The following is a 16,430-nucleotide window of genomic DNA, read 5'->3' on the forward strand; positions in this document are numbered from 1 at the left end:
TGAAGTAGCTTGAAGTTAACTATAATCTCACACCCCAACTAATAATTGTCTGACTATTGGCTAATGTCCAACTCCCCCGTGAAACTAAATTTCTTAAGAGCCACCATTTATTGAACGTCTATTGTGTCCCAGTTCTTTATTGAGCATCTAATATGTCCCAGTTCTTTATTGGGCATCTATTATGTCCCAGCTCTTTATTGAGCATCTATTATGTCCCAGTTATTATAAAACATATAACTTTCTATGCTGTGCATCAGTGGTTCTCAAACCTGAGAATCATCTGGAAACTTTGGGAAAGCGCAGCTCTGCCTGCCACTGCTGTTTCTGAATCAGCAGGTCTGGGCTGGGGCCTGAGAACTTGCACTTCTAACAAGTTCCCCGGGTGACATTGCTGCAGCTGCAGCTGGTGGTGGTCTGAGGACCACACTGTTTTACAGCATGGAAAAAAAAATCATGCCAGTTTGTTAATAAAACTAAAGCGCAGAGAGCTTCAGTAACCTGCTCAGGGTCTCCTAGTATTTGAGAGGCAGAAGCAGAATTCAAGGCTTTTCCTGCCCCTTCCTCTTTCCACTCTGCCCATTGCCTGGCCGTGGGGCGGTGAGAGAGAGGAAGAGGGGAAGCAAGGATTCCCCAGAATCTCTAGCACTTCGCAGACCGACACTTACGAGGTACACAGTGTTTTCTTGAATGAATGACCAAATTGCCAGGTAGCCCCCCGTGATGCGGGCCATGTATCACTTTCTCTTCCTTCATATTGTTGGTGACCACATAGACTTAAGACATTTGAAATAGAACAAAGGGTCTTGTTTTGAAAAATTAAAATGAAATGGCAAGCGGAAGCAGTAGGTCACAGGGTCTTTGGATGAAGGGTTGGGTGTCTTTTACTTCCTTCCTTTCTTCATTTGCCCTTTTGTCTTTTTCTCCACCCCCCACCCCCCCGCCATAGGATGAAGAAACTGTGTGAGCTCTATGCAAAAGTTCTGGGCTCCCAAGAAGCTTTGCAAGTAAGATGGAGAGAGCCCCCTGGTTTTGTCCTCAAGGGGCTACGAGGGATAGGCTCACGCAAGTAGCGTTCTAGAGAGCTCCCGTTCTCTCTGATAGCTCAAGAATCCCACAACACTGTTGTGTTGCGGGCAATGTCTCACTTGTCCCCGAGTTCAGCACTCTTCCTGGAGCAGGACGTTGGGCCACGCCACTCCCACCTCCATCAGAGGGGTAGAACAGAGCTTATGCTACTCCTCAGGAGATCCTGGATCCTAGCAGCCGGGATGGGAATGCAGAGAGTTTTCTCTCTCTCCGATCCTATAAAAAGCTGAGGTTCTCATTTGTTTGCATAAACTAGCGTATAAGCATTCCCCAGCACCCACCCTGCACTGTCTCAGACGTACAGATCGGGTGGCCTGTCCTTCTCCTGCACATCCCCTTTTCTCTTGTTTTACCCTTGAACATTAGGGGTGCAGGGAAGACACGCCGATTATATTGGCTCAGGGGGAGCCCTGCCGGCCGAGTTTCACAGACACCTTCGGAAGTAGCCTGAGGATGAGGACCCTGCGATCTTCAAGTTATACAAGTAGTAGCCCCCACCCCACCCAGGTGGTGAAAGGCAGGATGGGGGGGATCACGGGGCGGTGTGGTAAGGGCATTTGGTGACCGCCAGAGGGCGCAATGCGCCCCTGACCAGTAGACATAATCACATCCCTCATCCATATTTAAAGCAACGAATTGGTGTTCTCGCGACATGCACCAGACCGCGGGGGTTTGTAACGTTTGAACATGGATTAAATCACCTTTTGAAAGCGAGTATTAAATCCGGTTATCCATAAAACATTTGAAGACAATGGAGACCCATGTACAAATGAGCGGTTAAAGAGTGAGAAAAATCTAATGAGGGGGCTAAGACTGTTTAACTTGTTAAGCCTCTTAAATCCAAATCTCTGCAGTGCACACCATGACCTAGTTGAGCAGCTACATGGCTTAATCCTCTTCCACACTGATCTTGCTCAACTTCACAGCACCTTGCGCCCTCCCACTCAGGTTGTTGTAGCTTTTCAGTTTGTCATTTTCGTTCATTCTTTTAAAGCAAGATTCCCCTTCCCCCCCTCCCCTCGCCCCCCACATGATGTAGGTGAAACTCATGCTCTTGAGGATTTTTGGAGTTCCTTGAACGAGACTGATTGATTGGTTTGGAGAGAAGTGTAATAATAATAATGAAGATTGTGTTTTGCTTCATTTTTTTTGTGCTTCCATAGACCATTTAGCAAGTTTATTTATTTGAGAGAGAGAGAGAGAAGGGGTGAGGGGAGGAGCAGAGGGAGAGGGAGAAGCAGACTCTTGCTGAGTGGGGAGCCCGACACGGGGCTCGATTCCAGGACCCTGAGATCATGACCTGAGCCGAAGGCAGCGCTTAATCAACTGAACCACCCAGGCGCCCCTCGAAAGTTTAAATATAAGCATAGCCTCTAGGCTCAAGGGTAGCGCGAGTGAAGTAGCAAAACCATCAATACACACATGCAAAAAAAAAAAAAAAAAATCCTTTCACGTCCATTAAAAATGACTGGTTTTTCTGTTTTAAAATGCTGTCCAGATACTTCACCCTGGTAGATACTCAGGCTTTCTCGAAGTAAACGTCCTGAGACGCACTCAGGCTGAGGTGATATGTCACTGAGATCCCTCCAACGACCTGTGGGATGGTTGTTTGGGGAACCCCAGTTGGAAGGGAATGTAGTTGCTCTCAAATTCCAACAACAGTTGAGCATGTTTAATGTGGGAAAGTTTCTTTCTTCGAAGAAGAATGTGGGTGAGTCATTGCTGCTGATAAAGATGAGCTGGTCAATGTCCTTGTTTGCTCTTGGCAGGAAGAGGAACACTTGATTTCCTTTTGTTTTGGTGTTCATTATGTGGAAGGAAGCAAGCCCCGGGAGCAGGGAAAGAGGAAAGATAAAGCCCACCCTCTCTTCTGAGTGGCTGAAAACAGCCAGAGAAGAGTGCTCCCAAGGTGGTGGTTGCCCTCAGATGCAGAGAGCGCATGAGATGTGGCAAGACCACGAGCGACCGGACCCACTGACATCCCCTCAACTAGGGCCTTGTGCTCTATAAATAGGATGCATTACACACGACTATCCAACATGCCACATGGGACTGCCTATTTTTTAGACAAAACATTTTTTCAAAATCTCTTTTTAAGCTGACATTTTTCTCTTAAAACTTGCTATGTTGATTTTCGTGTCAAAATAACACTTAATGATAAAGCTTATTTTGGTTATTTTAATAAAGGGCTCGAGCTTTGCAAAATCTCAGCCAATATTTTGCCTGTTCCTGGGAAAAACACGTCTTTCAGACCAATAGTTGTTTGCAAGTGCCCTCATCCATGGAAGTGCCTACAGCCCATGAATACATTCATTCATCCATCTAGCTTCCCTTACTTAGCGAAGCTCACTTCCACCAAAGACATGAATCTGGTCATCCTTTTTCTTTGATAGACATGTTTTTCTGCTGTTTTCTCTGCTCCAGCCATTCCAGTAAGCATAAATCCTTATTTAAACTTGTCTTGAAACCATTAGGCACTAATAACTTTTTAAAAGGCAAGACCAATTAAAATGTGGAATGAGACAATTGCAGTTCATGAACATTTCCTGAGACATGAATGAACCAAGTGAGAGAACTTTCTGCAGTTAGAATGTCTTCGGAGTTTATTACCAAGGACATTTACCTGCCCGAAGGCATATCTCTAAAAATATCAGGCTAATAATAAGGCTCTCTTTCAGATGTATATTGGTTCTTCAATATGATGCCCACCAGGCTGTGTTTGATTTATTCTAGACTAAACAGCTTTGTCTGAGTCTCCTCTGAACTTTTGTCTTTCTGTCTTGCAGCCGGTGCATTACGAAGAGAAGAACTGGTGTGAGGAACAGTACTCCGGGGGCTGCTACACCACCTACTTCCCTCCTGGGGTCATGACTCAATATGGAAGGTAGAGTAAAAGTGTGCTAAGCTCTCACTGAAATTCCCTGAACCTGAATCCGACCTCTAAATGGGTTCATGGAGCTCTTCTCCCTTTTTATCTTGTAAACACGAAAGAAAGAAAGAGAGAGAGAGAGAGAGAAAGAGAGAGAGAGAAAGAAAGAAAGAAAGAAAAAGAAAGAAAAGATATCCCTAATTTCCTTTGTATCTTGTGAATCTCCTGGGTGAAGTCATTATAATTCCACACCATGGTGTGCCTTGCACTCTGGATTCCTCTGAAGGAGCAATCCCAATCACTATAACCAACGAAAGTGGCCACATAAGAATAGGAATTTAGATAGAGGGTTCACTTATATTGTCAGAAGAATTATCTTTATACTGAGGTTAGAGCTCACTAAAATTTCCTTAAAATGGAACTCTCAGGGTGCCTGGGTGGCTCAGTCGGTTAAGCCTCGGACTCTTGGTTTTGGCTCAGGTCACGATCTCATGGGTAGTGGGATTGAGCCGCAGTGCGGAGTCAGCTTGAGATTCTCCCTCTCCCTCTGCCCCTCCCCCGACTCGTGCACATGCGCGCTCTCTCTCTTAAATAAATAAATAAATCTTTTAAAAAATGGAACTGTAGAAGTGCCAACATGGATACAGCATTAATAAAAGCAATCCTAAAGTCAGAATTTCTTAGAAGTTTATTACGAAGGACACTGACCTGCCCAAAGACATATCTCTGAAAACATCAGGATAATAAGGCTCTATTTCAGACATATATTGGTTCTTCAATATGAATTCTAGACTGGGAGTGCAGGGACTTGGGTACAGTCCTGATTCTACCAATAACCAACTTTGTCATTCTGGACAGGTCACTTCTCTCTGGACCTTACTTTCCTTGGCAGGTGTATAAGAAAGCACAAGATGGCATACAAGGGAAAATAATCAGTATGTTCATGACAACATGAGGGTTTTTTTTAAAAGACTGATTTTATTTATTTACTTAGAGAGTGTGAGTGGGGGGAGGGGCAAAGGGAGAGAGGGAGAATCTCAAGCCGACTCCACGCTGAGCTCAGAGCCTCACGCGGGGCTCGATCTCACGACCCTGAGATCATGACCTGAGCCAAAACCAAGAGTTAGATGCTTAACCAATGAGCCACCCTGGTGCCCCAGGAGTTTTTTTTAACACTTTTTCTGAGATACAATTCACATACCATACAATTCACCAAAAGCGCAAGATTCAATGGCTTTTAGCATTAACAGCGTTGTCCGTCCAAGTAGGACTCACTGGTGTTTAGATAATTGTGTTTGATGACAACGACAAGGTATGGATTGATGATCTAGCAGTAATTATTATGACCATTGTAGTAATTACTAAGCCAAACAATAATTTAATGCCAAGAGCTCAATCTAAATAAGATAGGACATGTAGGGTAGTGAGGAAAAGCCTGTTGGGAGTATGCAATAAAAAGAAGGTACGAGTGAATTTAAACAGATGATCAATCTGTCCATGAAAATCAAAGAAGGATTAAAACCTGCTTGTGAGAAGATACACAGTGACTTTGGTGAACACTTTCCTTATCTTCCTGAGGATGGCAAAATGTCACATTCTGGGGCCAAAGAGCACCACCTGATTAGCTACTGGGTCAGTAAGTTCATTTTGGGATATGCTGAGTATAGAGTATGTCCATAGTAATTGCTTCATTCAGGACTTATTGGCTAAGCGCCAACCATTTGCCAGGCACTGTGCTGGAAACATCCATAACGAGAAAATTCCTCCGTGCTGTGAAGGAGCTGACAGTGTTGGGGCCTGGGGTGGGGATGGGGAGAAGAGAGAACAGCGAAAATTGACTCTAATGTGCTGTGGTAAGTACTCTAATAGACGGGCGTACAGATACCATGGGGACCCAGGGAGGGACGGGCTAGCCTTGCCAAGAGAAATCGAAGAAAGCTTCATAATACACATACCACCTGAGGAGTGTAGAAGGCAGAGAAAGGTATTGGAGAATGCACCCTGGGCAGATGGAACGTTATGAGCAAACACTTGGAATCCTTCAAGTTTGTGGGAGGTCTGGGGGAAAGTTCTGCGTGGCTGGGCTCTGGGTCATATTGGGGATTGAGAATGGAGATTCTCTGATGGAGAATCACAAAGGTAAATAGGATCCTTTGCCTCATATAACAGATTCAGGAAGACAAAATTTACCCTTTCAACAAAGAAAGGCCAGTCAGAGCATGACTTTTGGTTTTGGGTTTTGCAGTGTGAATAGATTCCTGACCACGGAATGTCAAGTTTCATGCTCAATCTCCTAAGGTGTTGCAGGAAAATGTCTATAGGGCCACGGGATGGTGGGGAGCAAAAAGGAGATTCACCCACACGGGCCTGACCCTGGCCACACGACAGAAACAACATAAACCCCATCGTATCGGGCTTGGGTGGTGACATGGCAGTGCCCTATTTTCTTTCTTTTTTTTTTTTATATATTTTTTTAAACATTTTATTTATTTATTTGAGAGAGAGAATGAGACAGAGAGAGCATGAGAGGGTCAGAGGGAGAAGCAGACTCCCTGCCGAGCAGGGAGCCCGATGTGGGACTCGATCCCGGGACTCCAGGATCATGACCTGAGCCGAAGGCAGTCGCTTAACCAACTGAGCCACCCAGGCGCCCGGCAGTGCCCTATTTTCATCCTTATTTCTTCCCAAGGACATGTATCAGGCTTCATGTCACCAGCTTCAATTTGGAGGGTAGAAACTAAGGCTCAGCATATCTTGGTGACACAGCTCCCGGACTCAGCAAGGATTACCTGCCACAGGGCTTCTCTTGACCCGTCAGGTTCATGACATTTGAGGTACTGCAAAGAGTGTTACCTTCAGGGCCCTGGAAGTACACAGAAAATGCTCTGTTTCCAGATGAAGACAAAGGACAGTGTTGACAGCACATTAGTAAAGAAATAAACACATTTCTTAAGGAATTTTACTTCTGGGTAGACAGAAAAATGAATTGTAGTGATGAAGCAATAAAACACGTAAAGAAATATTTTACTCCACCAACCCACGAGAAATGTACATGGAAATATCCCTTTTTGTGAATATGTACTGTCTGCTCACTCAGCTGCAAAAGAAGAGGCAAGGATTTTTCTTCTCCAGCTGTGGGGTGTTTTTTCCTGCAAGGGAAGATTTGCACATGACAAGTAGAGGGAAAATATCTTTGTCTGTTTGAAATTAATTCTTAGTTTTTACATTTTTAAATTCCAGTTGTTTGCATGACTAGTTCTCTAAGTGTTTATTCTCTCATCCAATATTTAATTCTAGGATTTGGCCAGGGCTTCCAGAGGTTTCCAGTTTGGTGTTAGTTCCCTTGATTTGAAAAAAACGAACATGCACAGGCACCTGGGTGGCTCAGTGGGTTAAGCGCCAAATCTTCATTTTGCCTCAGGTCGTGATCTCAGGGTCATGAGATCAAGCCCCACATAAGGCTCCATGCTTGGTGTGGAGTCTGCTTGAGATTCTCTCTCTCCCTCTCTCTGTGCTCCTTCCCCCACTCGTGCACTCTAAATAAATAAGTAAATAAATAAATAAATAAAATCTTTAAAAAAAAGTGAACATTTATAATGTTGATGATGATATACGAGGCAAAGCATAGAGGATAAAAACAGAGACCTTGACATTAAAGCAAGCCTGTTTCCTCCTGTGCAAAAAGCAACATTGTTTAATGAACTTGGAGATAGCGAATTTACCTTCTCTTGCAGGGAATCCTTCCTGAATACCTTTAGGCTCTCCAGGCCCTTCTGGCTACAGATCATTCCAGATTATTCCATGTATTATTGGCAGCATTTAATATTCTATAATCTCTTCTCTTCTACTTTCTACCCCTTTATTTATTTATTTTTTTAAAGATTTTATTTATTTATTTGACAGAGACACAGAGAGGGGGGGAACGCAAGCAGGGGGAGAGGGAGAGGGAGAAGCAGGCTTCCCGTTGAGCAGGGAGCCCGATGTGGGGCTCGATCCCAGGACCCCAGGACCATGACCCAAGCTGAAGGCAGACGCTTAACGACTGAGCCACCCAGGTGCCCCTCTACCCCCTTTTTATTCTTAATGGCTTCAGTGAGGGCCAGTGAAGGAAAACCCACCAATTCAAGCAAGCCCATTTGGTTTTCTGATAAAAGGCTTGGTGGTGTACAGTGTTGACCAAGATAGAGCTTGGGTGTTCACTCTGGACCTCCACATCCCTTACTTGATATAATGGAAACCTGAGATAGGATGAATAATGACAGGGTAACAGTGCGTCCTTTATGGTATTTTTGTCAGGGTAACAACAAACCACCCCTCTTAGAAGCCAAGTGCAGTACACTTCTGTCCCTTTGTATAGCATATGGCCACTCTTGGCTAACTAGTGATGATGATACACCAGGCAAAGCACAGAGGACAAAAACCAGAGACTGTGACATCTGGTAGACCTAATTCAAATCCTCGCTCTGCTATTTTCTAGCAGTGTGGCTCTTGGCAAGTCAGCGCACATTTCTTCAAGCCTATTTCCTCATGTGTAAGGTGGGATAATGATAATAGTAGGTATGTCGTGGAGCTCTTTAAAAAGATTGAATAATTCAAGAGGGAAGAAGTATAGGTGGCTAAGACTGGGTGCACGGGTTGCCTGGGTGACTCAGTCAGTTAAGCGTCCAACTCTTGGTTTCGGCTCAGGCTTAGGTCATGATCTCATGGGTCGTGGGATCAAGCCTCATGTAGGGCTCCACACTCAGTGGGGAGTCTGCTTGAGGATTCTCTCCCTCTGTTCCTCCCCTGACTTGTGTTCTCTCTCTCTCTCTTTCTCAAGTAAACAAACAAATCTAAAAAAAAAAAAAGACCATGGGTGCTGGAGCCAAATGGCCTGGGTTCAGGTCTCAGCTCTGCCACTTACTAGCCATGAGTTGGAGTGAATGACTGTCTTTGTTGCTGATTAGATTCCCCAGGAAGCAGAGTCTGAAACACAGATTCGCATACAGGATATGTACTCGAGACAGCCTTTGGTGTCAGTGCTTGTGGAAGTGAGAGGAAGGGAGCAAGAGAGGGACAACAGAGAAGTTGGACTGTGATGGACTTCCAGTGAAGGCCTCAGCTGAGCCCATAGGGAGCTCTGGAGCTAGAATGGCCCTTAACAGTTGTTCCAAGTTGGAGCGAGGCAGGGAGAAGTCCTTACCACCCCATGATGATCAGTCGTTGAATGCTCCTGCTTCTGGAAGAAGGCAGGACCTCGAGGTGACGCAGTTTTCTTCAGCAGAGGCAATCCCCAGAGGGGGCTAGCACCCGAAGGCATCTTCTGGTAGCACTTCTAGAAATCCTTCATTCTTGGAGGGGGGTCTCGGCAGTGCATCACAATGTCACAGTCCCTGAAGCTCCATATTCTCATCTTCAAAATGGGGATAATCATAGCACCGACCTCACAGGGTTGTGGTGAGGATTAAGGCTTCGAAGAGTACTTGGCACCCAATAAATATTAACTGTTATTTAATGCGGCACAACTCTTAACACAGGTAGAGGTAAGCGCTCTGAGTGGTAGGGGTTTTTTTTTGTTTGTTTTTTCTTCAAGATTTATTTGAGAGAGAGAGTGAACAGGGGGAGGGGCAGAGGGAGAGGGAGACAAGCAGACTCCCAGCTGAGCACAGAGCCCAATGTGGGGCTCGATCTCACAATCCTGAGATCATGACCTGAGCCAAAACCAAGAGTCAGACGCTCAATCAACAGTCACCCAGGCGCCTTAGTGAGTGGGTAGTTTTATGGCCGTAGTCAGGCTCACAGATTTGTTACCTGTCACTGATGGAGAAGTGTCCTCTAAGAGATGGGGAATCCAGAGCTCAGTGAGAGGAATTGATTTGCCAAGTTCATTGGTGGAATAACCAGGTAGGGAACTGGGGTAGGTGTCACCTTGCTTGGAGCTGGTGAGCCATAAAAGGACTGGGCCCAAATCGTCCATCATTTCATGTAGGCGAAGCAAACACATGCCCCACTGACATCAGCCCCTATACCTGCAAGCTTTTGGTGCGGGAGCACAACTCAGCTTTGATTCTTTGTCTGTGACAAGGATCATGCAGTAGCTGGAGGCACCTGTGAACGTTATTCCAGAATTGTCCATGTACTCGCGATGCTTAGTATCGGAGGAAACCGACCGGACTTGGTCTCTGTGGGAGGGCTCTTCTCTGCCTCTGTCAGACTGACCACTTTGACCTCTTTGCTTTTGTTTCCAGGGTTCTACGACAGCCCGTGGGCAGGATTTATTTTGCAGGCACCGAGACTGCCACGCACTGGAGTGGTTACATGGAGGGGGCCGTGGAGGCTGGGGAGAGAGCAGCCCGAGAGGTAGGGCCTCGGGTCATGGGCTGTGGGAGAGGAGGCAACGCATGGGTCCTACAAGCAGGTCAAAGGTGTCTGAGATCCTGGAGACCGATTCTCCAGTAACCTCCATCTGAAGACCCATGAGACACCATTTTAACAGTATCTTGAAGTGCAACAGACACCTTAACCCTAAAGTAATAATGAAAATATCGTGTCATCCAAAGTAAAAAGACACCATGGGGCAAAAGATCCCTATGGGTGTACTTGAGAGATCACCCGGGTCTAATATTATAGAACCAAAAATGTTTTTATTATGACTCAGAATTCATTATATATTTCCTGACAATCCCTATGATCTCATTCCTATTGAGGCATGTTCACAGCTACTCAAATCTGTGGTGAGCCTAATGGTTGGAGCTTCTTATGTCATGGCTGAAAGACCTTTTTAGAGCCTTTTAAAGATTGAATGGACTACGTTGGCTTTTACCCTGGTGTTTTTGATGGATATCCCAAGAGACAATCAGTTAGTCCTTTATTTAAAGAGCAGATTAGCAGCAGAAAGATGGTGTCACCTTTGTAATTCACCAAAACACTCTTTTCAGATCCTGCATGCCATGGGGAAGATCCCAGAGGATGAAATCTGGCAGTCAGAACCAGAGTCTGTGGTAGGTTATATTTTATTTCATGAATTTAAATCCCTTTTCTCTAAAAACAATTACTTGCAGAAAGAACCACTTATAATGTTCATATACCTTTCCCTAAGTGATTCAACTCATGCATGTTTGAAAAGATACAATGAGGGGGTGCCTGGGTGGCTCAGTTGGTTGAGCCTCTGACCCTTGATTTCCGCTCAGCTCAAGATCTCAGGGTTGTGAGATCGAGCCCTGAGCTGAGCTCATGCTGGGCATGGAGCCTTCTTAAGAATCTCCCTCTCCCTCTCCCTTTAAAAAGATACCATGTGTTAGGGCAGAGGTGAAGGATTTAAAAGAAATTGATAAATTTGTAGCCTGCCACATCCATTGCAGATTATTAGGAAAAATACAATTTTTGTCAGAGAGTTCTAGAACATATTAAGAACTCAATAAATGCTTTCTGAATAAATCTCTAACCTGGTGATTCCCAACAGTGGGTAAGAAATGAAAAGAAGTATGGCAGCCTCCCCTGTCTAGGGACCAAAGGGTGGAATGAAATGGAACAGATTCAGATTAGAAAAGTATTTTCAATATATGCACTGTTACTTTTGTAATAAAACCCCAGGAAGTTTTCCTGACTGGAAGGAAGGACACACAGAGGATAGAGTGAAATGCATTGCAGAGGACAAGGGTCAAAAAGGTCAAAGTTATTCTTTGATCAATGTGAAGTCCAAAAGAATAGCCCTGCCAGTCCAAGTCATTGCCTTAGTGCTTCTGTCAGAGATGGGACTGGGGTCTGAGTGGACCACAGATTCATTCAACTCAACAAATATTTACTGTGTACCGACTCCACATCAGCCACCATGCTAAGGGTACTTAAGCAGTGCTTTCACGGAGCAACGACATGTGGGGAGAACAGATGATAATCAGAAAGTGCAAGTGTCATGAAGAAGACTTGCCAAGAGTGTAAAAAGAAGAGGCCATCTTAGCCTGGGGGCACAGGAAAGGCTCTCCCAGGAGCCTGTAAACTAAGACTTGAAGGATGAGTCAGAATTAGCAAAGGAAAGGGCCTAGTGGGGAACAGAGATGAGTGTCATGAGCAGCAGGTACATTATATTTAATGGCCTAGAGGTGGGCAGGAGTGGGTCATGTTCAAAGAACTGGAGGAAACAAAGAATTTCTGGAGCAAAGTGTGTAAGCCCTGTACTGACACCGAATGTTCTCTGAACCCAGGATGTCCCTGCACAGCCCATTACCACGACCTTCTTGGAGAGACATTTGCCCTCCGTGCCAGGCCTGATGAGGCTGATTGGATTGACCGCCATCTTTTCAGCAACTGCTCTTGGCTTCCTGGCCCACAAAAGGGGTCTACTTGTGCGGGTCTAAACAGGGGGCGTCTGTCGCTACACCTTCTTCTCACTCTGTCTGGTGTGTGGGTTTGAGGAAGGGGTTGCAATGAGGTTCCAAGAAGTCATAAAGGCCATAGAATGAGGTTGGGAGCATGAAGATAAGTCAGACTTCTGACCATAGGACACATGGAATGTCCTTTTCCAGTTGACCCTGCATATTGTCCCTTACCTGGCTTCACGCTCTTTCTCGCCTATTTCCACGTTTACTGCGCCCAGAATCTTTATAGTAGTTAAACAGGCTTCTTAAGATCCTCGCTGTCCCATGCCACACCTTGCCCATGCACAAAAAACTAGTTTTTCCCCCACCTCTGTGGCTTTGTGTGGGTCCTTTCTCTTATGTGTAACATCCTCTTTGTCCAAGTTCTCCGCACTTGCCCTTAGAATCCTGTATTGTTATAGCTGGGCCTTAGAGAACATCTAGTCTTCACCTTCTCTTGTAGTATAGATCAAACCAAGGCCAGGAGAGGTGGAACTTAATCGCCCAAGGTCCACAGTAAGCCACTGATATTTGGGGGACTAGAACACAGGTCCATTGCTTCTCCCATCCCCCAGGGTGTATGCCCCAATCACCCTCTTCCACTCCCTGCCATGCTCACCAGTGGTGTCCCTTTGTGTGGGTTTATGCTGCACTAAGTTGTTAGGTGCTCCTCAGTGCTACTCAGTATATATCCTCAAGTCTTACTGTCTTGTGCAGTGTGTTTTCAGCAGATTTTAATTTCTTGGAGGATAGAAATCTTGTCTTTTCTTCCTTTTGTATCCTCCATTATGTCTGGATACAAAGGTCAGTACGCATTTGGGCAATTAAAAATAAAGTTGAATGACCAGATGTCTGTTGTCTTTTCTTTTTGGGTAATGACTTTCAAGGTTTTGACAGATCAGATCAAGACCCAGTATTAGGCATATAATTGTGGCTTTAAAGCCTTTGGTCAAAATTTCCTTGAAGACCCGGATGATGCATGCATTTTGATTGCATGATCCATCATGGGCAATGCATGTCCAAGCACTTGGTAAATGATTTATAATGATATGATAAGGATGCTAAAAGACAGAGCTCCTTCCTTGCACCCCCCTCAAAAGACCTGTCATAATAATTGACATATTAATAAGATGCTTTAATTATTAAGATAATTATAATATTTCAGTTGCCTTTTCATATTTTTATCAGTGCAAAGCTTTTTACTAGGTACACTCATTAATTTAAAACTACAGTTTCATAGTCCATTAAATCCCAATTAAACTATTTTTTAAACAATATCATCATTTCAAAGTATTCGTACCTCTCACCTCCCAAGGTCAGTTTTTGTCAGAATGTATTTTAAATCCATAAATGACCATTCTCCTACTCTCCTTTAGAAAATGAAGCTTATTATTCTTAGCATAAATGCAGTTTGAGAAATCTCCATGATTATTAATAGTGTAGAGTTTCTGATTTTACAGTGACATTTACATTCATGAATTTATAGGAATTTAGAGACTAAATGAGGTTAAACAAAAACCCACTAAGACTTTGCATGTAACCATTTTGGTTTTTGAATCTGCCTAAAAATGTAATGTACTTGGCATAGAGATGTCTTCTTGAGCACGTTTCCTTTCAAAAAAGATCCCCCCCACCAAATTTGTCACATTAATAACTCCCAACACATCCATTAAGAAAGAGTCAAATAGGGAAATGCACATCAAAACCACAGCGAGATATCACCTCACGTCTGTTAGAATGACTTACCATCAAAAAGACAAGAGGATGCCTGGGCAGTCAGTTGGTTAAGCATCCAGCTCTTGCATCTGACGCGGGTTGTGATCTCAGGGTCATGGAATCCAGCCCCACAACTGCGCTGAGGGTGGAGCCTGCTTGAGATTCTCTCTCTCCCTCTCCTCTGCCTCCCCGCCCCCGTCGCTACGCACTCACGCACATGTGCGCTCTCAAAACAAACAAAAAAGAGCAAGTACTGGTGAGGCTATGGAGGAAAGGGAAATTTTGTGCACCTTTGGTGGATACAAATTGGTACAGCCACTATGGAGAACAGTATGGAGGTTCCTCAAAAAATTAAAAATAGAACTGCCATATGATCCAACAATTGCACTACTGGGAAAATATCCAAATGAAATGAAAACACCATGTTGAAGAGATATCTGCACCCCCATGTTCACGGCAGCATTATTGACAATAGCCAAGGCATGGACACAACCCAAGTGCCCATTGATGGCTGAATGGATAAAGACATTGTGGCATTTGTATATACAATGGAATATTATTCAGCAATATAAAAGGAGGCAATCTTGACCTTTGTGACATGGCTGGACCTTGAGAGCATTACGCTAAGAGAAATAAATCAGAGAAAGACAAATACTGTATGATCTCACTTATATGTGGAATCTAAAAACAAAACAACAAAACCCAAACTCATAGAAAAAGAGATCATACTTGCGGTTACCAGAGGCAGGGGTTAGGGGGAGGGGAATTGGAGGGAGGGAGTCCAAAGATAAATAAGTCCTAGGGATGGGATGTACAATACCATGACTACGGCTAACACTCCTGTATGGTATACAAGACAGTTGTTACAAGAATAAATCCCAAGAGTTCTCATCACCTGGGAAATTATATATATAATTATTAAATAAATTATATCTATATGAGATGATGGATGTCGGTGAAACTTACAGTAGTAATCCTTTCACAATATATAGTCATATCATTGTGATGTCCACTTTAAACTTACACTGTGTTGCATGTCAATTATATCTCAATATAACTGAGGGGAAAAGATTTATTGAATTTTCAAAAAAGGAAGAATCAAATCAGGATTTGATTTTTTGATTTTGATTTACTCGTTCCAGCAATCTCCTGGACCACTTAGCCTCCATTTTGGCGACACGGTCCTTTATCTTTGTTCTCCCGATGCCCCGTGCACAGACCTCATGTCCTGCATGTACCACATGGTAAGGCCATTGTGCCATCTTGTTGACCTACATGATGACGTCACTGAGATGCCCAGCCATATTAGGTGTCAGTTACCAAGGTAAATCCCAAGATGGACAAAAATGGGAAACTTTCAAGGAAAGACCTAAAAACCAGTTTCTTCTCTGTTGAAACTCCTCGCCAGTTTTGAGGGTATAAAAAGAGTGGGGAGAGGTTTGTGAAGGGGTAGATTAGTGAAGAGCTCTCTCTGGAGAGAGCTGCCATGCTCTGAGTCCAACGCACCCAAGGAGGAAGGAGAGGGGTGCTACCTTCCAATCCCAAGTCTAGCGAGAAGGGTTTGTTTCCTTTGAGAGCTTGACACACCCCTGAGGAATCTAAAGCCCTGGACTCCGCTCAAGATGCTTCTGACCAGAGAGCGAGGGATGACTGTCACAGAGACTGCCAAAGAATAGAAGCTGAATGGGTATCAAAATTGACCACAAGGAAGACACTGCCTGTGTTGGGGTAGTCAAAGTCAAAAAGGGCCAGCATGAGATTCTCTGAATAAAACCCCACAAGTGTCTCCACAAGAGTCGGTTCTCATGACAAGCCCAGAGCATATAAATCCATCATACAAGAGGACCAGTCAAGTAGGAGTGTTCACTGAGCCTCCTTCCCTCATCCTGTTCCACGCATGCCCCTGAATTTCCAGAACGTACGGTGGGCAAGCTAAGCAAGGTGTACAGAAGGAGAGGAAAATTTAGCCATAGGCTCCTGTGACTTGGCATGACAGGCCCTGAAATGGGTCCTAACTGGAAGAGAGGAGAAAATCAAACTCTAAATCAAGTTTAAAATAAAAATAAAATAAAATAAAAAATAAATCAAATTCAGAGATTTGGTGGTTCTACAATTTCGGACATTCAAATTATTGAATTGAAACTGTGGTTTGTGACTTAAAGAAATGTTAGGACTGCCTCTAATTTAAGAGTGATTGATAGAGGGGAGCCCGGGTGTCTCAGTCGTTAGGCGTCTGCCTTCGGCTCAGGTCATGGTCCCAGGGTCCTGGGATTGAGCCCCGCATCAGGCTCTCCACTCAGCGGAGAGCTTGCTTCTCCCTCTCCCACTCCCCCTGCTTGTGTTCCCTCTCTCGCTGTCTCTCTCTGTCAAATAAATAAATAAAATCTTTAAAAAAAAAAAAAAGAGTGATTGATAGAGTCATAGAC

General features: G+C 44.3%; 1 protein-coding gene across 1 annotated transcript in view; it reads left to right on the plus strand.

Moving 5' to 3' along the window:
- MAOB (monoamine oxidase B) overlaps window positions 1-13,137 on the plus strand; it is a 113,381-nt gene extending 100,244 nt beyond the window's left edge. Inside the window, exons 11-15 of the mRNA XM_078065446.1 lie at window positions 947-1,004; window positions 3,873-3,970; window positions 10,183-10,294; window positions 10,873-10,935; window positions 12,136-13,137. Coding sequence (XP_077921572.1) covers window positions 947-1,004; window positions 3,873-3,970; window positions 10,183-10,294; window positions 10,873-10,935; window positions 12,136-12,288 — 484 coding nt within the window. The 3' untranslated portion in view covers window positions 12,289-13,137. The remainder of the gene's footprint in view (window positions 1-946; window positions 1,005-3,872; window positions 3,971-10,182; window positions 10,295-10,872; window positions 10,936-12,135) is intronic.
- The last annotated feature ends 3,293 nt before the right edge of the window (window positions 13,138-16,430 follow it).

This window comes from Halichoerus grypus, chromosome X, assembly GCF_964656455.1.
Source record: "Halichoerus grypus chromosome X, mHalGry1.hap1.1, whole genome shotgun sequence".
Lineage (NCBI taxonomy): Eukaryota > Metazoa > Chordata > Mammalia > Carnivora > Phocidae > Halichoerus > Halichoerus grypus.